Raw genomic sequence first — 17769 nt, forward strand, 5'->3', positions numbered from 1 at the left:
TTTGAAGCATCTATATGGGAGTTGCAATTTGCAGTGAAATCTCAACGTCTTGATATTCTCAACCTTTTCCCAAGGCAACGTCTTATTAGCATGTTTTTTCAATCTCAGAACAAGATGCTAAACTGTTATGCTAGTTATTATGGCCTGGGAGTTGTGATGGTAGAAACATCCAGCTATGTTCGGCTACTTACAAATGGAAGGCATTGCAATGACTCTAAAAACATTGACTTCCACTTCAATATCTTTATAAGCATGTGCAACCAATAGCATTCATTTATATTATTCACGATTATTATTTGGACATTTAACATATTTTGCTATCAACATTAAAATCTTGGCCATTTAATTCCTAAGATGGTTTGTGTTGATGTACCATCATTGGACATTATCCAATAAATCTTAATTTATGATTTATTTATGACAAATTCATTTGGCCACCTGCCCCCCTCCCTAGAGAGAGAGATGGTACATATCCTTGCCATATATACTTCCTCTTCTCGTGCCGCGAGCTAAGCATTATGCTCACAAACAACTCCCCTCCTCGTCCAAACAACATGTTACACCTCCTCCTTGTGTTTTTTCGGCCCATTAATTACTCTATGCTCAGCATGGGAGGCATCAAGAAGTTCCCTATGATCAGTCTCGTCCTCGCTCATTTTGCCCACCATTCCACGACCGGATTCTCACGGCGAACATGCCGTGGTATACAACCATGTTGTAGACGCCCACCCGCCGTCTGTATCTGAGCTGCCATGAATCGTCGACTCTGCTGTGACCGATGTCTGTTCCTTGGCGCACTCATCTACTTCCCTGACCCATACCATCGCCATTCTGAGTCTGCTTGCGTACGTGGGTGATCGGTAGGAGGAGCTCCCTGGAGGCCGATATGGCTTCGATTTCTAAAGGTGCTGAGGTCGCTGCTGCTCGTTACTGGGATGTGATAGGGTACGAAACTATGAATCATGAGACAAAGCTGCTCTGTAAAAATGCAGAAAGAAATCTGCCTTTAGGCCTTGTAACTGCATTTGTAATGTTTTGGCAAATACCAGCTCAGTACGTTGAGGCCTCCGTAGCATAGTGGTAGTGCGTTCCCTTCGTAAGGGAAAGGTCGTGAGTTCGATCCTCACCGGGGGCTTCTCGTTTGCCTTTTTGCTTCTCCCCATTCTGTTTTCTTCTTCATCCGCATCCAAGCAAAGCATCCTACTGAATTACATTTCTTCATGTCACAACGCTTCATCATCCAAATCAATTTCTGGTCTTCGCTTGGCCAACCTTTTCTCCCATGTTGCATCTCAAGACCACCTTGGTTGGAGCATGCATACGAATGCAGCCTATGAATTCTGCTGTTGCTTGCCACAGCCTGTCGGTCATCTTGTTGACAAATCAGAGGACCATTTTGTCTCCCATCATCATACATCTACAAAATCAGAGGACCATTTTGTCTCCCATCATCATACATCTACAACATTGATCTGCATTTTGTTTGGGAGAAGGGGATGATGAGCCTTTGTGTGTGTGCGTGTGTGTGTGTCCCAGGGAATGGTCCTTCCTAGGATGAAATAATCCAGCAAGTATTTCTTACTTTCTTGCCAGATCAAAGCGAGAAAGAGAGAGATGCACACACATGGACATGGACATGATTAGTGGCTATACATATCCAGCTGAAACTGGGGGGAAAAGAGGGTACATGGAAGGAAAACATGAAGCTGCAGACAGACGCTCATTGAGACCACAAGTTTTCAGAGTCGGTGTCCATCACATAGCAGCGTAGAACGTCCTCGATGGCCCTTTTTCAGGAACGGCTTCACTGAGTTCCCCTTGTGTGAATCGGGGCCACTTGGCCAGCATTCTGAACCTGCACTCGCACGGACAGAAAAAACAGGTTACTCCTCAGTAATCTACACTCGCAACGTACCAGGTAGACTCACTTCGTTTTGAATTATTTTTGGAACAGTAGGTATCGAGATGAAGTGAGAAAAAAAGAGTAGGTGATTGATCACAAACCTTGACGGAACTGACTGTCCGGTGGCTCTTCAACACTCCAGCTTGTGCATCGTCTACCAAAAATGATGATTCAGCAGTTTTGGCAAAGTCTTTCTGACCAGACCATTCCATGGAGTGGATCCACCTTCAGTTTCCTTCTCAGACATAAACAATGTTACGCTGGATAAGTTGATACTCTGACGATGGCTGAAATGCATCTAATAATCTGACGATGAAGTTGAGTATATCTTAACTGCAATGCATCTAATAATCTGATGATGACTGTAATACAAGAAAATGAGGAACATGGTGCTAAGCATAAACTGTATTTTAAGCGTCACACATGCTTCATGGGATGCAGTCTTTGTGTCTTGCTCGCCTATGAAGGGTCTATATGGAAGTTGCAACTCGCAGTGAAATCTCAACTTCTTGATATTCACAACCTTTTCCCAAGGCAACTGTCTTATTAGCATGTTTTTTCAGTCTCGAAACAAGAAAACAAGATGCTAAACTGTTACGCTAGTTATTATGGCCTGGGAGTTGTGATGGTAGAAACATCCAGCTATGTGCGGCCACTTACAAATGGAAGGCATTGCAATGACTCTAAAAAGTAAAAACATATTGACTTCCACATCAACATATCTTTAGAAGTATGTGCTGCCATTCATTTATATTATTCACGATTATTATTTGGACATGTAACATACTTTGCTATCAATATTAAAATCTTGGCCATTTAATTCCAAAGACGGTTTGTGCTGATGTCCCACCATGGGACATTATCGAATATATCTTTATTTATGATTTATTTACGATAGATTCATTTGGCCACCTGCCTCCCTTCCTTGAGAGAGAGAGAGAGAGAGAGAGAGAGATGATACATATCCTTAGACAGATTCATTTAGCTCCCTACATGCATATATACTTCCTCTTCTCGTGCCGCGAGCCAAGTATTGTGCTCGCATACAACTCCCCTCCTCGTCCAAACAACATGTTACATCTCTCCCCGCGAAAATAAAAATAAAAAAAAGTGTTACATCTCCTCCTTGTGTTTTGGCCTATTAATTACTCTATCCTGAGCATGGGAGGCGTCAAGAAGTTCCCTATGATCTATCTCGTCCTCACTAATTTTGCCTACCATTCCACGATCGGATGCTCATAGCTAACATACTGTTCCTGATGACCACTATGTACACGCCCACACACCATCTATATCCGAGCTATCTTGAGTCGTCAAATCTTCTGTGATAGATGTCTGGTCCTATTTGCACACTCATCTACTTCATTGACCCCAATGGTCGAGTATTTGCCTACGTGGACGATCGGTAGGGGAGCTCCTTGGAGGCGGATTTGACTTTGATAACTATAGTTGCTGAGAGCGCTGCTACTTGTTATATGGATGGAGTAAGACCATGGGATAAAGCTGCTCTGTAAATGTTGAAAGAATCCACTTTATGCCTTGTAACTGGATTTGGAATTTTTTTGGCCGATGCTGTAACCCTTTGACATCGGAGTAGCTATCTGGCGAACGTGAACGCCCCAGAGCCATCTGACGGGGGGGTCAGACGGCGGCAGTTTTACACCAAAAACTCACGCGATTTAAACAAACTTCCATGACAGTTCTGCAAATTCAACCTGTCATCCTGACTGGCAAATTGGCATTTCTACCATTCTGTTTTCTTCATCATCCAACTCAATTACCATTTGTGTTCTGGTCTCTCCGCATTAATGCCTAAGGATTATCCTGTTGCACGCATGCCAGTCAGTTAGACCATAACTGCTTGTTGGCAAATCTGAGGACCACTTTGTTTCCCATCATACATCTGAACATTGATTCGTTGATCACTTTTTGATTGGAAGAAAGGGATGATGAGCCATAATTTGTGTGTCAGTGGCGATGCTGCCCAGAGGGTATTTCCTTTGGCCAGATCAGAGAGAGAGGGACACACAGTCACACACACACACATCGGCATGATTAAAACATGAGCGGCTCTCAAACATCGCCCCCCATGGTGTATTCCATCCTTCATCAACGTCATAAACCATACATCCTGCAGTTACATTTTGGGGCCAACTTTCTTTTCTTGTTATTAGGGACTACATATCCAGTTGAAACAGCGGAGAAAAAAGATACATGGAAAACAGGAAGCTACAGCAGACACTCCTTCAGACCGCAAGGGCGACGCGTGCAGGCTACCTAGCCAGTTTCTTTTCCCTTTTTGGTCGGTGTTGACGATCACATCGCGGCGTAAAACGTGGTCGTAGATGACTCTTCTTCAGGAACCGCCTCCTTGAGTTTCCCCTGGGTGAATCTCCTCAGCATTTCAAGGGCGGCCTTCGGTTGGTCCATCGGAACCATGTGGCCAGCATTGTGAACCTGCATTTGCACACACAAACAGATGTCAGCAATCTAGACTGGTCATCTATCTAGACTCGCTTCTGCTCCTCATTGATCTAGTGGTTAAGTAGTACTGTTTGGGTCATGTCGGCGTAACCATGCTTTACTGTGCCATCTAGGCATGCTTACTGATGCACCAAGTTTCTTCAAAAAATGAATGGGCCAACTTCTTTCGGATTGTTTTTTGGGAGAAGTAGGTATCGAGTAAAGTGAAAAAGGTGCTTGATCGCAAACCTTGAGGAAGCTGAGTGCCCCATGGCTCTTCAATACTCCAGCTTGAGCATCATCTACTAAAAACGATGATTCAGCAGTTTTGGCAAAGTCTTTCTGACCAGACCATTCCATGGAGTGGACCCACCTTGAGTTTCCTGCTCAAACATAAACAATGTTACACTTGACATATTACATGACATACATCAAATAATCTGACAATGTGTAAGACAATGCAGAACATGAGGCCAAGCATAAACTTTATTTTAACATGTTAGGTTAAAAAAGTAGGATTCAGAAACTGGGATGCTGGTGTTCCTATTCACCTAAAAATGACATGTAAAGATCCTGTCATGAAAGAGCGAGCTATATGCAGTATAAATGGGGGACATTTCAGTACTTAATTAGTTATGACAAAGCAAATTTGCAAAAATGACTCTAAAAAACATATCGACTTCGACATATCCTTACCGAGCCAATTGCATATAAGGTCATATTCCCCAGCATATATGAGCACATTGATCCCATCCTCAAGTAGAGCTGGGATGCCGACTTCCAAGTTCCTCATCCAGTCTGTGAGCATTGCTTGATAAACCGAAGTGCTGCATGAGACGAATTCAATGTCACCTACTCCAATTGCCTGTCTGACTGCTTTATCACCGAAGAACTTCTCCAAGTTTGAGAAGTCGTAGCAGAGTTTCCCTTCACACTCCTTCCTAACGTCGTAATACTGTAAAGAGGCCATTAACAAGTTTTAGTTTATAGCCGCAAATAATATGTTTCTTAGTCTTTAGTCTACTGATGCTATTAGCAAAATTAACATCAATTCCTCACTTACATTCTTGGTACCAACAAGCTTCATGATAGAGTTGAAGATGGAATTGCAGACCATATATGCTGCCATGCAAGATGCCTTCCCATCTGTACCTGAAACGTAAGTATGCCGTTAGGGACATTTTTCTTTTAACTTGGAGAAATCTTCAGGTATCAGGATGTGATTTGAATGTGTTGTTTGGTTGTTAAAAAAATGCGTTGTTTGGTTGTTAAAAAAATGCGTTGTTTGGTAGAAAATACTCCTAGATACTGTGTAGACAACTTTATTTTTTTTAACCAAAAAAGTGTACGCAACATTATTTAACCTCATTTATACCCTATAAATGGATTCATTCAAGTTTCAAGAAGTCTGACAGTTGGAAATATATACATGTTATTCTCAGGCAATGGCATCACACTGCTTTTATCTTTTGCAAATGATAACAAGGAAACAGAGCATTTTAGTTCAAAAGCATTTATGTAGTACTGACCACAAAGTTTGATTGCAAATTCACATGGTGGGATGAATTTGTTGATCCTTTCATAGTCAGCTTTCTGAATAAGGTTCATGTCCAATGCATAGTCTGTGTAGGCCTTGTATTGAATTGCTGGATCTGTGAGGCCATTACCGATCGCAAACCCCTATAATACATAAGAGAGATGCATATTAATTAAGAAAAACCAAATCATCAATAGAGAATTAAGGGCAACACGAACTTCGGTAAGGATCTTACCTTCAAGTTTATGTGAGTGCCCTCATTTTTCTTATTTCCCTGGTGAACTCGGCTTGCAAATGCCGGAATGTAGTGCCCAGCATAGGATTCTCCAGTTATAAAGAAGTCGTTCTTTACAAATTCCGGGTGCTTCTTGAAGAAGACCTGAAATGGGAGTTAAGAACAAATAATTACTACACAGCACTTCTCTGTTTTTGCTGAAGTCAACAAAATCTAAATAATCAGACCTTAGAACAATAGTACAATATGCAGCTATATTACATGATTCTTCTACTTCATCTGGTCTGATCTGAGGGCTAAATTTTAGGTAAATCATCGTTTATACCGCCTCTAATGAAGATATGCAGTCAATTTGCTATATTCATAGTTTTGCGTAAGCAAGTTCCCAATTCCAGCCTGAACAATTTACGCGGTACAGACGCACACTATCAGGCATGGGCATCAATGCACACTATGGACAGATTGAAGAGCACACATAATTAGGCATATCAGTCGGAGGGTACCTGCCTAAGTCTTGGGACAGTTAGCCAAAAGAGGTGGATGGGATACACATTTGTTGTTCTGGTGGATCAAGGGGTGCAGAAATAGTAGCTAGCACTAAATGCAGAAAGTACGGAAAACATCTTGTAATGCACTTAATCAGAAAAAAAAGGGTTATGCTCCGGTGGGAGTATCCAATCGTAACGGAATTCTTGTGCCTTAAGAAAGTAGAACTGCACTATATATGAGCATATTATTAACTGATACTACCAAACTACTACAAATAAAAGAGTGCCCTGATGTGTTTATTCTTGTTATGTCATCGTTGTACAATAGAGGATATTTTAGCATGTCTTGCTAAAATGTTCCTTACTGAATTAATGTATCATCTCGTCAGTCGTCACCATCAATTTATAAAGTACATAAGTAAAGTGCATCTTGGACCGAAAACAGTACCTGGAGAAAGTCATACAGGTCGTTGCTGACCCCTGCCTCGTCATGACGGGTATCGCGGTCGTCGGAGCTGTAGCTGAACCCTGTCCCGGTCGGCTGATCAACGAATATGATGTTCGAGATCTGCAGGCAGCAAGTACCATCAGCACAGGAGGAGGTAGACCAAACCAGAGATCACTCTCAGGCCATAGCGGCTTAGTTATAATAATTGACATGATCCAGGAGCTGACTGTCTGTCTGCAGCCCAAAGACCTCAAATTGACCTTCTGGTCACCATCAATTTAACCACGGATATATACAATTACTATTTTCTGAACCACTAGTCAGACACAGAAAAAACACTTCAGTTCAGACTTCAGAGCAGTTGCTTTCACCCAAAATCAGGCGACAGTTTCAGACTTACAAAATTTCAGGTCATATTTTTCAGTGGTTACGTGCTAGGTGAGCAAAGCATCCGGTTTCTTTCTTGACGAAACGTATAAAGCATTTTATTATTAGAATGTGTATCAATAAAGTGCATGGCAATTAAAGGTGAGATTGCCTACCTTGTCCCATCCGAACTTGTTCCAGACGAGCGACATGTTGTTGGCGATGGTGAAGGGCCCGTTCTCGTAGAAGACGGCGAGCTCGCTGCTGCACCCCGGGCCGCCGGTGAGCCAGATCACCACGGGGTCCTCCTTCTTGCCCCGCGACTCGAAGAAGAAGTAGAACATCCTGCAGAAAGAAATTCCCTCAATTTCCGTCCCGAAAACCGCTCCCCAATCGCCGGCAAGCCGGGCCGCCGGCCGTTACGGGCCAGAAAGCCTTGGAATTTGGCGCAAAAACAGAGCGAATTGGCTTCACGAGAGCGGAAAGCAAGGCGCGACGGCCGGAGTTTATCTGACCGACTGACCTGGCGTCGTGGGTGTTGGGGAGGCGGTAGTAGCCGGCGTGGTGGCCGAGGTCGCCGACGCCCTCGGGGAGCCCGGGCAGCGTGACCCGGCGCTCCAGCAGCTGCCCGGGCGCCACGTCCTCTGCCCCCGCGCCGAGGCCGCGGAGGCCGGAGGACGCCCCCGGGAGCAGGTTGAGCGCGCGGATGAGCCGCTCCGCCTGCGCGCCCGGGAAGCTGGCGTCCGGGGGCAGCCGGAGCGCGTCCACCGCCGCGCCGGCGAGGAGGCAGGCGGCGGCGAGGAGGAGGAGCAGGAGGCGCGAGGTCGTCGCCATTGATGGTGCGATGGTGGGGAGAGGAGGTAGCGGTTTCGTGGGGATTTGGCGGAGGTTTCCCCGGGAATTTATAGCGTGGCGTGGCTTTCGGGGTGGAGCTTGCAACGGACTGCTGCTGCTGCTCTGCTCTGTTCTTGACTTGGCTTGGAAGCGCATCCTGAGATGAGATTCCTCTCCTTTTTTTAATTCTTTTTTTCCCTTTTGTATCTGGATATACTCCCTCCGTTCCTAAATATTTGTCTTTCTAGAGATTTCAAATGGTCGTATATAGACATATTTTAGAGTGTAGATTCACTCATTTTGCTCCGTATGTAGGCACCATTTAAAACCTCTAGAAAGACAAATATTTAGGAACAGAGGGAGTATATTACAGTTTTGCTAAACCACATCTAGATGTGCCATAAGTATTGCACATCTAAATCCTATGCCATTGATCTTACATGGAGATTCGTGTGGGTATTTTCTCTTTCCTTTTTCTTTTCCTTTCTATACTTGATTGAGCCACTTAGATGTACAATAACTGGGGCATATCTAGATGTGTCCTAAACATTATTATCAGGTGTTGTTTAATCATAAATAACTCTGATCAAAATCCTAATTCTGATCCGAATCATGGTGCACGATGGAGTAGACCAGACGGTGCCCGTACCCACCGTGAGAAAGAAACTTCCCAGATCCAGGGAAGCTGGGCATAAGGAAGGGCTTTATTCCTTACTTTCTGCAAGGTAAAATTTTCTTTTTTGATGAGCCGGTGAGTTTTATTATTCCTCAAGAAATTAGTACATACTACGGATCCACGGAAGCTTGTAGAAGCATCGGATAAGAAGTCGTCGATGTAGACTAGAAGATGTCGGTAACTTGTGCAGTAAATCACCGACTCGGAGAAGAGAACGCAACTCCCACCCACTCCCCGACAAGGTCTAAGTTGGTCGATGTTTAGCGGTCGGAACTGGAGCCGAATAACAAGGTCGCGCTATCTACTCCGCGGGATAGCACCACCGGGACAAAATCCTACAGAATAAAAACAAACCCTTGCCTGGAGAACTAGATCTAGGAACACACCACCCTTCCCACACCTCCAACGAAGCCAAAAATCACTATAAGAACGAGGAGAAGGCAGTGAAGGACTTGTTCCATGCTGACGACAGCGTCATTGCCTCATCGTCGATTATTGGGGACAAACCTGAACTAAAAACCTCACCCTGCCATGCATCATCGATTGAGTGGCGTGCGGTGGGAGAGGGGCACGGGATCTCACAGGGGAGGACGTGGATCGGCGCTATTTCCTAGGCAGGAAGGACTTTGTTACCGGGAAATTTTTTTAGAACAATCATATTTTGAAGTTCCCAGAATTCTGAAAAAGTACACATGCATCTAGGGATGTATAACACCTTCGAAAAAATGCATGATGAAATACATTATGGTCCCAAGTCTTTCTAGCACATGCACTATTCATTTTCACTATAAAAGTATATTATTTTGTTTTTATACAGGTCACACCTAGTCGTATTTGATCGTGAAATTCTACATAAATGTAGTATACATCCCAATGTTCATGAGTAATTTTTTAAAAGATTTTCCAAAATTTTAAATATAATTTCCAACCAAAAAAAACAGAGCTCCATGGAGCTCGGGAGCAAGAGAGCGACTCAACTTATTAGTCGTAGTAGCAGCCCCTCCGTTTGAAAATAATTCAAGCTTTAGGATTGTCCTAAATCAAACTTCCACAAGTTCAACAAAGTATACATAGAAATACATCAACATGTATAAAGCCAAATTGAGCTCATTAGATTAGTTATATGAAATAGTACGTATATTTTAATATTATATATGTTTAATATCGTACTAGATCTGTGCGTATTCTATGAACTTGGTCAACCTAAAAAAAAGTTTATAACTTAGAAAAAAATTCTTAGAAGTTCAATTATTTTGAAACCGGGGGGGTAACATACAGTGTACCACGTCGTCGATATTCACGTGCTCCTGCATTGATCCTGGAACTGTCTTGGTGTTGGCCGTAACAGAATCTTTCGGCATTACACGTACACGTCCGACGGCAGGACATAGCAGCAGGTGGACGAAGTCTGTTTGCCTCGCCGGTGACATGAATGGACGGCCTTTCTTCGTGGGTTGTGGCGACGTGCAAGGCAGGACAAGCTAGGTAGCGATGTGATGCGTTGCTCAACGCCGAGAGAGACGGCAGCAAAAATAGCACCGGCTGAGAACGCAGACGCTACTTTTATTTTGTGTTGCGGATCACTGCCACGGAGAAGAAAACATCCAAGAGGGCATGTATTGAGCATGAAACTTTATGGAAATGTGGCATACACCCCCAATGTTTCATGTGTATCTATTTTCGACTTTCTAAAACTTTAAATATAGAATTTTGCTTAGAAAAGTTGATGGGTTTGAATCAGATTAAAGGTGGAGATTACAAGGTACTATGTACCCCCTGTATGAAAAAGTAGACGACAGTCTTTTGCATAGAAATCAACCTATTCAATTCGTGTATACTTTGGCTTTTAAGGAGGACGTACCCAAGCAAAAGCTCTTAAATATGATCTTTCTTGGTTTTTATAAAGATGGTTCCATGGAGCTTGAGATGGGAGCAAGAAATGCACGAACCTATTAGCGTAGTAGGAGTAGTAGTAGTAGTAGTATGCAAATGTACTATGCTGACATGTCCGACATTCATGCGTTCCTCCGTTGGTTCTGCAACTGTCCTGGCGTAGGATGCAACAGATTTTATTCGCCATTACGCGTACACGTCGGACGGCACGACATATATAGCAGCACGTTGACGAAATCTGTTGGGGTTTGTTTCGCCGGGTGACATGAACGGACGGCCGGAGAATCTGACTCAACTCAACTCTCGCATTCACGACTGCGTGCTCTGGTCACTGGATCTCGACCGTTCCGCTCTTTTTTTGGCTGCTGTCGCAAGCTGAGCTGAATCTTGTTGTGTTGGTTGTTGCTTGTTGGAGTCTTCTCCTGGTAGCACCAGCACGCTTTGGGTTGAAGGCCCCAACCACCACTGGTCGGTCAGCCGCTCAGCTTTACAGACAGACCTACTTCAGTTAACCTGAACTTCAATTGTGCGCGTAGCGGCGTATGAGCAGCCGTGTGAGCCTGAATCTTTCCCCTTTCTGAACCTGGGCTGTGGCTTGGACGGCAGGAGAAGCGAGCGAGCGATGTGACGCGATGCTCAACGCCGAGAGAGACTGAAGGAGACCAAGATAAGTAATCCGGATATCATCTTTCTTAGCGGCAGAATTAGCTCTAGGGCCGACTGAGGAAGCAAGCAGACGTTGTCGACCTGTGACGGGTGGATGCATGATAATTGATTGATTGATCTACCTGGCCGGCGCGGTGGAGTGCACGCACACCATATCGCTTGCTATCCATCGGTTATCAGTGGTGGTGGTAGTACTAACTTGGGCGTTCCTTGCACGCAGCAGCATCACCTGCGGCATTGATTGATTGCTCCGTGCTGATCGGATCGGACGTTCGATTATTGGTCTCCGTCTACACTGAATTGCAGATGCAGACTGCAACGTGAGTTGCAGCAGAGGTTGCTTGGCTTCCGCCGCTCGCAAGCTCCCTGCACAGCGCGTACGTGCGTACGTTGCAGCGACCGGCAAAAGGGCAAAGAGGCCGGCCGATTATTAGATCATCCACATCACGTCACATGCAGCACCGCACCGGCGCTGGAACAAGAGAAACAAAGGCAACATGTACACGGAAAGCAACTGCCAGAGTTCCGTCCACTCGATCGCCTATCACCGTCGGCCGTGGCTGGTAACGAATGTGCCTTCCTCTGCCTCTGCGGCTGCTCTGCGATGCCTGCTGCAGCAGAGTCCGTCCGTCCGTTCAGATCGGGGGGATGAACTGTGACCGCCACTTTCGGCCCAGCCACGTGAGACCAGTGGAACGTGATGGAGCACGGACTCCTCCGAAATGGTGGCACCGGTCAACACGACGGTGAGCGCGGGTGGTGGTGACCGGCGCTTCTCTTCTCCTGGGTCCAGGCCGGCGACGCGGGGTGCCCGTGCGGCGGAGACGGCCGGGACCTAGGGGCTAGGGCTGATGGGCTTGCTCATGCTCTGGGTAGGCGAAGGTGGGCGTGGCCCGGGAAGCGTCCGCCGCGGCAATGTACCGTGCGACAATTCAAGCTTGATGCTGGCTCACCCGCATCTGGTGAACAGTAAATTCCAAAAAATAAAGAGTAAAGCAATTCAAAAGGAATCTGACATTTCTCAAATCAAATATGCTCGAGCACAGTGTAGAATTTCAACGTTCAGCGACATTCAAGTAGCCCTACACAAGACAAGCAGAAATCAGCTTGTGTTTCTTTTTCAAACTTGCTCACATGTCTGAATTTTGTTACTTTTCTATCACGGCCTCCTCGAATGTTCAAACGTCAAAGATGCTTGAGTGCGCCAGGAGAGTGTAGAATTTCAGCGTTAAATGGTACTGTATTTGAGTAGCCCTGCAGAAAACAAACAAAATCAGCTCGTGTTTTTTTTTTCAAACTTTCTCGGATGTCTGAATTTTGCTATTTTTGCCACAGCCTCCTCGAATGTCCAAACATGACCAAGTTTTTGCACGGGCATTGCGCATCCGAGCATCTTGATCGTCAAAAAAGTAAAACAGGTTTTTTTTTGAACGTTTTTTTGGTATTTTCAACGATTTTACTGTACACGCAAAGAAGCTTTGGCTTGAAAGCTCCGACTGCAAAGAAGCTTTGGCTTGAAAGCTCCTGCAGGATTAATGAAGAACCACCGGTGGCTCGGTCGGCCGGTGAGTGAGTCAACTTTGCTGACCTAGCTACTTGGATTAATGAAGCTGAACTTGTAGGAGCAGCCGTGTGTGGGAGCCTGAATTCTTTTCCGTTTCTGGGTTTGGCTTGGAAGGCAGGCGGGAGAAGGTGGCGACGTGACGCGATGCTGGATCAACGCCGAGGGAGAGAGATTGCTACGTAACTCTAGATGATGATCCATTAGTTTCTACTAGTAATAAGTTGTGCTGGATTACAGATTCAGACTCCCCTGCTGATGAGGGCATGAGCTAGGCGAGTTGCCGCAAAGGTTGCTTCGCTTCCGCAACTCGCAAGCGCAGTACGTACGTAAGCACAACAAGGAAAATGGAAACACCCGATCGATCGATCCGTCTATCACATGCCTGTCTCGCTACCGTTAAAAAGAAACAAGGGCAGGCAGGCAGACGGAAGGCAAGAAGCTGCCGAACCAGCTCGTCCGTCGGCGTCGCTCGCTGCCCAACGAATGAACGTGCCCGTGTCTGCGTGCGTGTGTGTACGTTGTACGGACTTGCTTTGCTGCGAGAGTCTGCTAGCTGCAGAGTCCAGATCCAGCTGCATGCGCCACTAGTAGTGGTATAGCTAGATGGACGGACCACGCCCTCTCGAAATAGGCTTTCGTCCCGCTTTATAGATAAAGCATGAGATCACACATCAGAGTACACGCCGAACGATAAAAAGTGATGGGTGACCCTCATACAATGCCGCTCCTAAGATGGCCAGGCCACCAACACGCGGCGCAACCGAAAACAAGTACATGATGAGCTGAAAACACCGACACACTACGCCCTACCCACCTATAGTCACACAACATCGCCCTCAAGAGGGAGAACAACGTGAAGCGACGCCAATGCCGAGTCCAACCGGACACGGATAGAAGCCCCGCAAAGACGTTTTCAGGAAGAGAACGGCGCCCACATGCGTCGCCGTCATCGGCGACCAAGCGCAAAGCAACCCACCCGTGCCACCACGAGGTCTCGAGGGAGAGAGTGAAGAGATGAGCTCCCCAGGTCCGGGATCGGGGCGCCACCGTCGCCAGAGGCAGGGAGCACCCGAGTCACCTTCCGCCATAGCCCTCGCCGCCCACAAGTCCAAGAGACATAGCCACCACCGCCGCGATGGTGCCCGCTGAAGGGCCAACCATATGGACCACGCCCGGCACTTCCACCCACGCACGGTGCAAACGCTTTTTGGGTTGGGGGCAAACGAGACTCTACTTTTTTTTGGAGTGCAAATAGGGTTCTTTATTATTCAAAATCGTTCAAAGCAAGTCCAAAGGTGACGCGGCCTTAGCTAACAAATGAGCTTCTGCTATACTCTCTATGCTCATGAAGCTATAGTCACTTGTCTAAATGATGATGCACGATGCTCCATCTCCCTCAAGATCATCATGTACGAGCACAAGACCTTCTTATGATAATTGATTAATTGGTTACCACTTGTAGACAGCCAGTGGCCAATGTTACTGCATCGATGTTAATATCCTGTGCAAGAGCAAAACCCACATTGCATGCAGTAGCTTCAAGGCACGATGGATCGGTTTGGCCTTCTGCTACAACCACGGAAGCGCCCAAAAACTGGCCCTTTTCATCTCGCCACACGACAGCTGCTGCACCCTACCGGTCATCTCTACATAGATCCCGCCAACATTAACCATCCCGCGTCTGGAGCAAGCCATTTTCTTGTCGGCCTTGACGTTCCTTGATTCGCATTCTACTTCTTGGGTTTTGCATAAACCTGAATCTCCTCCAAATTTCTTGTTATGAAACCCCAAGTGGACATCGGGTCTTGATATTCCTCGTCGTGAATCGCTCTTCTCCTTGCCCACCATATGGCCAGAGCGTGACAAGCACTACAGTCGGCTCGTGTTGTTTCAGATACTTATCCCCAAGGTTCCGGAGACTCCTTTTTTGTTGAAAAGGTCCTTAAGGTCTTGTTTGATAAAGGGCGTTGGAAAGGTTACAGGGGATTAACCATGTGGGCCTGGTAATCCTCAGAAATCCTAACATGGGTGTTTGGTGTGCAGGGTTTTGACCGGCCCAAACCCTCAGATCCCCAGCAACCCCCTTCATTCCTGAGACAGCTTCATCACACTCAACGTGAGATGGCAGCAAGGCTCGTCCGAAGGATTCGCTACCACCTGTAGCTACTGGGTCGTCCTATATTCGCTTTTTTTGTTCGCTGGATTTCAATTGCTTTCGCTATGTTCGTTCACTAAGTTGGTTTCCAAGGTTTTTTTTCATTTGCTTTTTTATTGTTTTCCGGTTTTCCTTGTTATCTTTTTTCTTTATCTCTTCACACTTCTTAGAGGTTTATTTTTTCTTCACGGGTTTTCTTCATTTATTTCATCGGTTTTCATTTGTTTTTTCTTTTCTTCTTTTTTTTCTTTCTTGGTTTCTTTCTTGTTTCGTTGTTTCCTTTTCTTTTATTGACTTTTCTCACTTTTAAGTACACATCAACATTTTTCATATACATTAAAAAGATTTTTATATACACGTTTAACATTTTGAAATACATGATTAACATTTTTTGAAATCTTATATTTTTTATTTCTACTTTTTTCATGCACATTGTACATTTTTGGTATATATCTATTACATTTTTATAATATTTGTTTAAGATTTTTCAAATACAAGTTTAACGTTTTTAATACATTGTCAAAAAAATTCAATACAAATTTTAAATATTTTCAAATGCTTGATTTTTTAATACATGGTTAACATTTTTCTATACACATTTAACATTTTTCAAATGCTTGATTGACCTTTTTTAAAAACTTGTTGAACATTTTTTTGAAATGCTTGATCAACTTTTTTCAGAGAAATTATATATTTTTGTACATTTTTCGTATTTGTAAGAAAATTTTATTTCATACACACTTAACAGTTTACAAATGCTTGGTTAACTTTTTTTTACATGTTTTATTTAGAATATTTTGTAATATATTTATTTGGAATATTTGGTACTATAAACAAAATAAAAAAACAAAGACAGAAGACGTGAATAAAAAACAAGGTTCAGACCTCTTGCGTGCCTAGGCTGGCCCATCTTGCGTTGGCCTATGCAGGAGGCTTCCCTACGTCGCGCTAAAAGCGAGACATAGGGGCACCCTCCGTTCCTCACAGAACTGAACTCATGAGGTCCCTTGGAACTGGACGACGCGGAGATCGTGTGAGATGCTGAGATCGAGCAAGTTTAATCAAATGCAGGGAATTAGGAAAGGGGAGGGATTAATGGGGATTGGATGAAAGGGAGGGAATGACCAAATACCCTGCAATCCTCCGCCCCCTCTGGACAGCCTCCCTTCACAAATGAAGCCTAAAAGGGATTTTGAAAATAATGTTCGCATATTAAAAAAATATTCATGATTTTGAGAAAATATTCATGATTTTGTAAATATGTTTGGAAAATCCAAAAATGTCCTCGTATTAAAAATAAATTCTTAATTTTCAAAAAATGTCCATGATTTTTTTAATGCTATCAAAAATGAAAAATGTCCTCAAATTTCAGATGAAGTTCATCTATTCAAACAAGGTTCAATGATTTCGTTCATGCGTTTCACAAAATATTTTTTAAGGAAAAAATATTCTTGAATTTCAAAATTTGTTCCTAAAATTCAAAAATGTTCACGAGTTTCAACAAATGTTCACTATTTCGAAAAATGTGGGCGAATTCATAAAATATTTTCACAGTTTAAGAAAATGTTCATGAATTTGTAAAAAAAATCACAGTTTGAAAAAACATATGTTTGAATTCAAAAAATGTTCATAGTTTCCTAAAATGTTCACGAATTTGAAAGATGTTCACAAAATGAAAGAGAAAATAAATGTAAGGAAAGAAATCAAAATGACATAAGGAAAAAGAAAGCAACAATAAAGCCTTTGGTCCCAAACAAGTAAGATCTCGCAACCAATTCATGGTTCTGGCACACATGACACGTAGATAGCAAGCTTTCACACACCGACGTACATGACTAGTTTTTTGGTGATACTCTAGTCCTTCAGATCTCTCTTTTACAGACTCCTTACATGTCAAGTTCAGTGTACCCTGAGTAAAGAAAAAAGGAACAAGAAGAAAAGAAAATGAATAAAGATTCTTCTTTGGTTTACACTGGTTTTATTTGTTTCTTTCACGATTTTATTTGTTTTACATAGGTTTTCTTTGTTTCTCTTTCGGTTTTCATAATTTGTTTCTTTGTTTTCCTATGGTTTTCTGTTTCTTTCTTGGCTTTTCTATGGTTTTCTTGTTTTCTTTGTTTCCTTCTCTTTTTTGCACTGTTTTTTCTCTAGGTTTCTTTCCCCTTTTCTCTTTGGTTTTCTTTGTTTTTTCTTTTTCGTTTTTACATATATGTCTACATTTTTGCTACACATTGTAAAAAAAAATACGTCGAGAACATTTTTTAATACATGTTTCACATTTTTCGAATACTTCCTCCGTCCCATATAAATTGAAGCTAAAGTATATGTATGTAGACACACTAAAATGGTTTCTCAAAAAAAAAGACACACTAAAATGGATGTATCTGGCATTAAAATACGTCTAGATATATCTATTTGCGCCAATTAATATGAGACGGAGAGAGTAGATGATTAACGTTTTATTCCAAAAAAATGTGTCAACGTCTATTGTTTTCATACATATTGTACATTTTTTATACATGTAAAACAGTTTTTCATACA

At 43.6% G+C, this 17769-nt stretch overlaps 1 protein-coding gene and 1 non-coding gene across 2 annotated transcripts; one reads left to right on the top strand and one right to left on the bottom strand.

The window, feature by feature from the left end:
- Positions 1–1063: 1063 nt before the first annotated feature.
- TRNAT-CGU lies at positions 1064–1135 on the top strand. Its single transcript has one exon. It is a non-coding gene; the product is annotated as a tRNA-Thr (tRNA).
- Positions 1136–3955: 2820 nt separating this feature from the next.
- On the bottom strand, positions 3956–8334 carry LOC125514780 (serine carboxypeptidase 3). Its single transcript, XM_048680132.1, has 9 exons — positions 7964–8334; positions 7617–7785; positions 7075–7194; positions 6139–6282; positions 5896–6046; positions 5430–5518; positions 5063–5321; positions 4616–4749; positions 3956–4360 (listed from the first exon to the last, which is right to left on the bottom strand). Exons 1-9 carry the CDS (start codon positions 8272–8274, stop codon positions 4220–4222), a joined length of 1518 nt encoding a protein of 505 aa, XP_048536089.1. The 5' UTR covers positions 8275–8334; the 3' UTR covers positions 3956–4219.
- Positions 8335–17769: the final 9435 nt, after the last annotated feature.

This window comes from Triticum urartu, chromosome 6 (assembly GCF_003073215.2).
Source record: "Triticum urartu cultivar G1812 chromosome 6, Tu2.1, whole genome shotgun sequence".
NCBI classification, from domain to species: domain Eukaryota; kingdom Viridiplantae; phylum Streptophyta; class Magnoliopsida; order Poales; family Poaceae; genus Triticum; species Triticum urartu.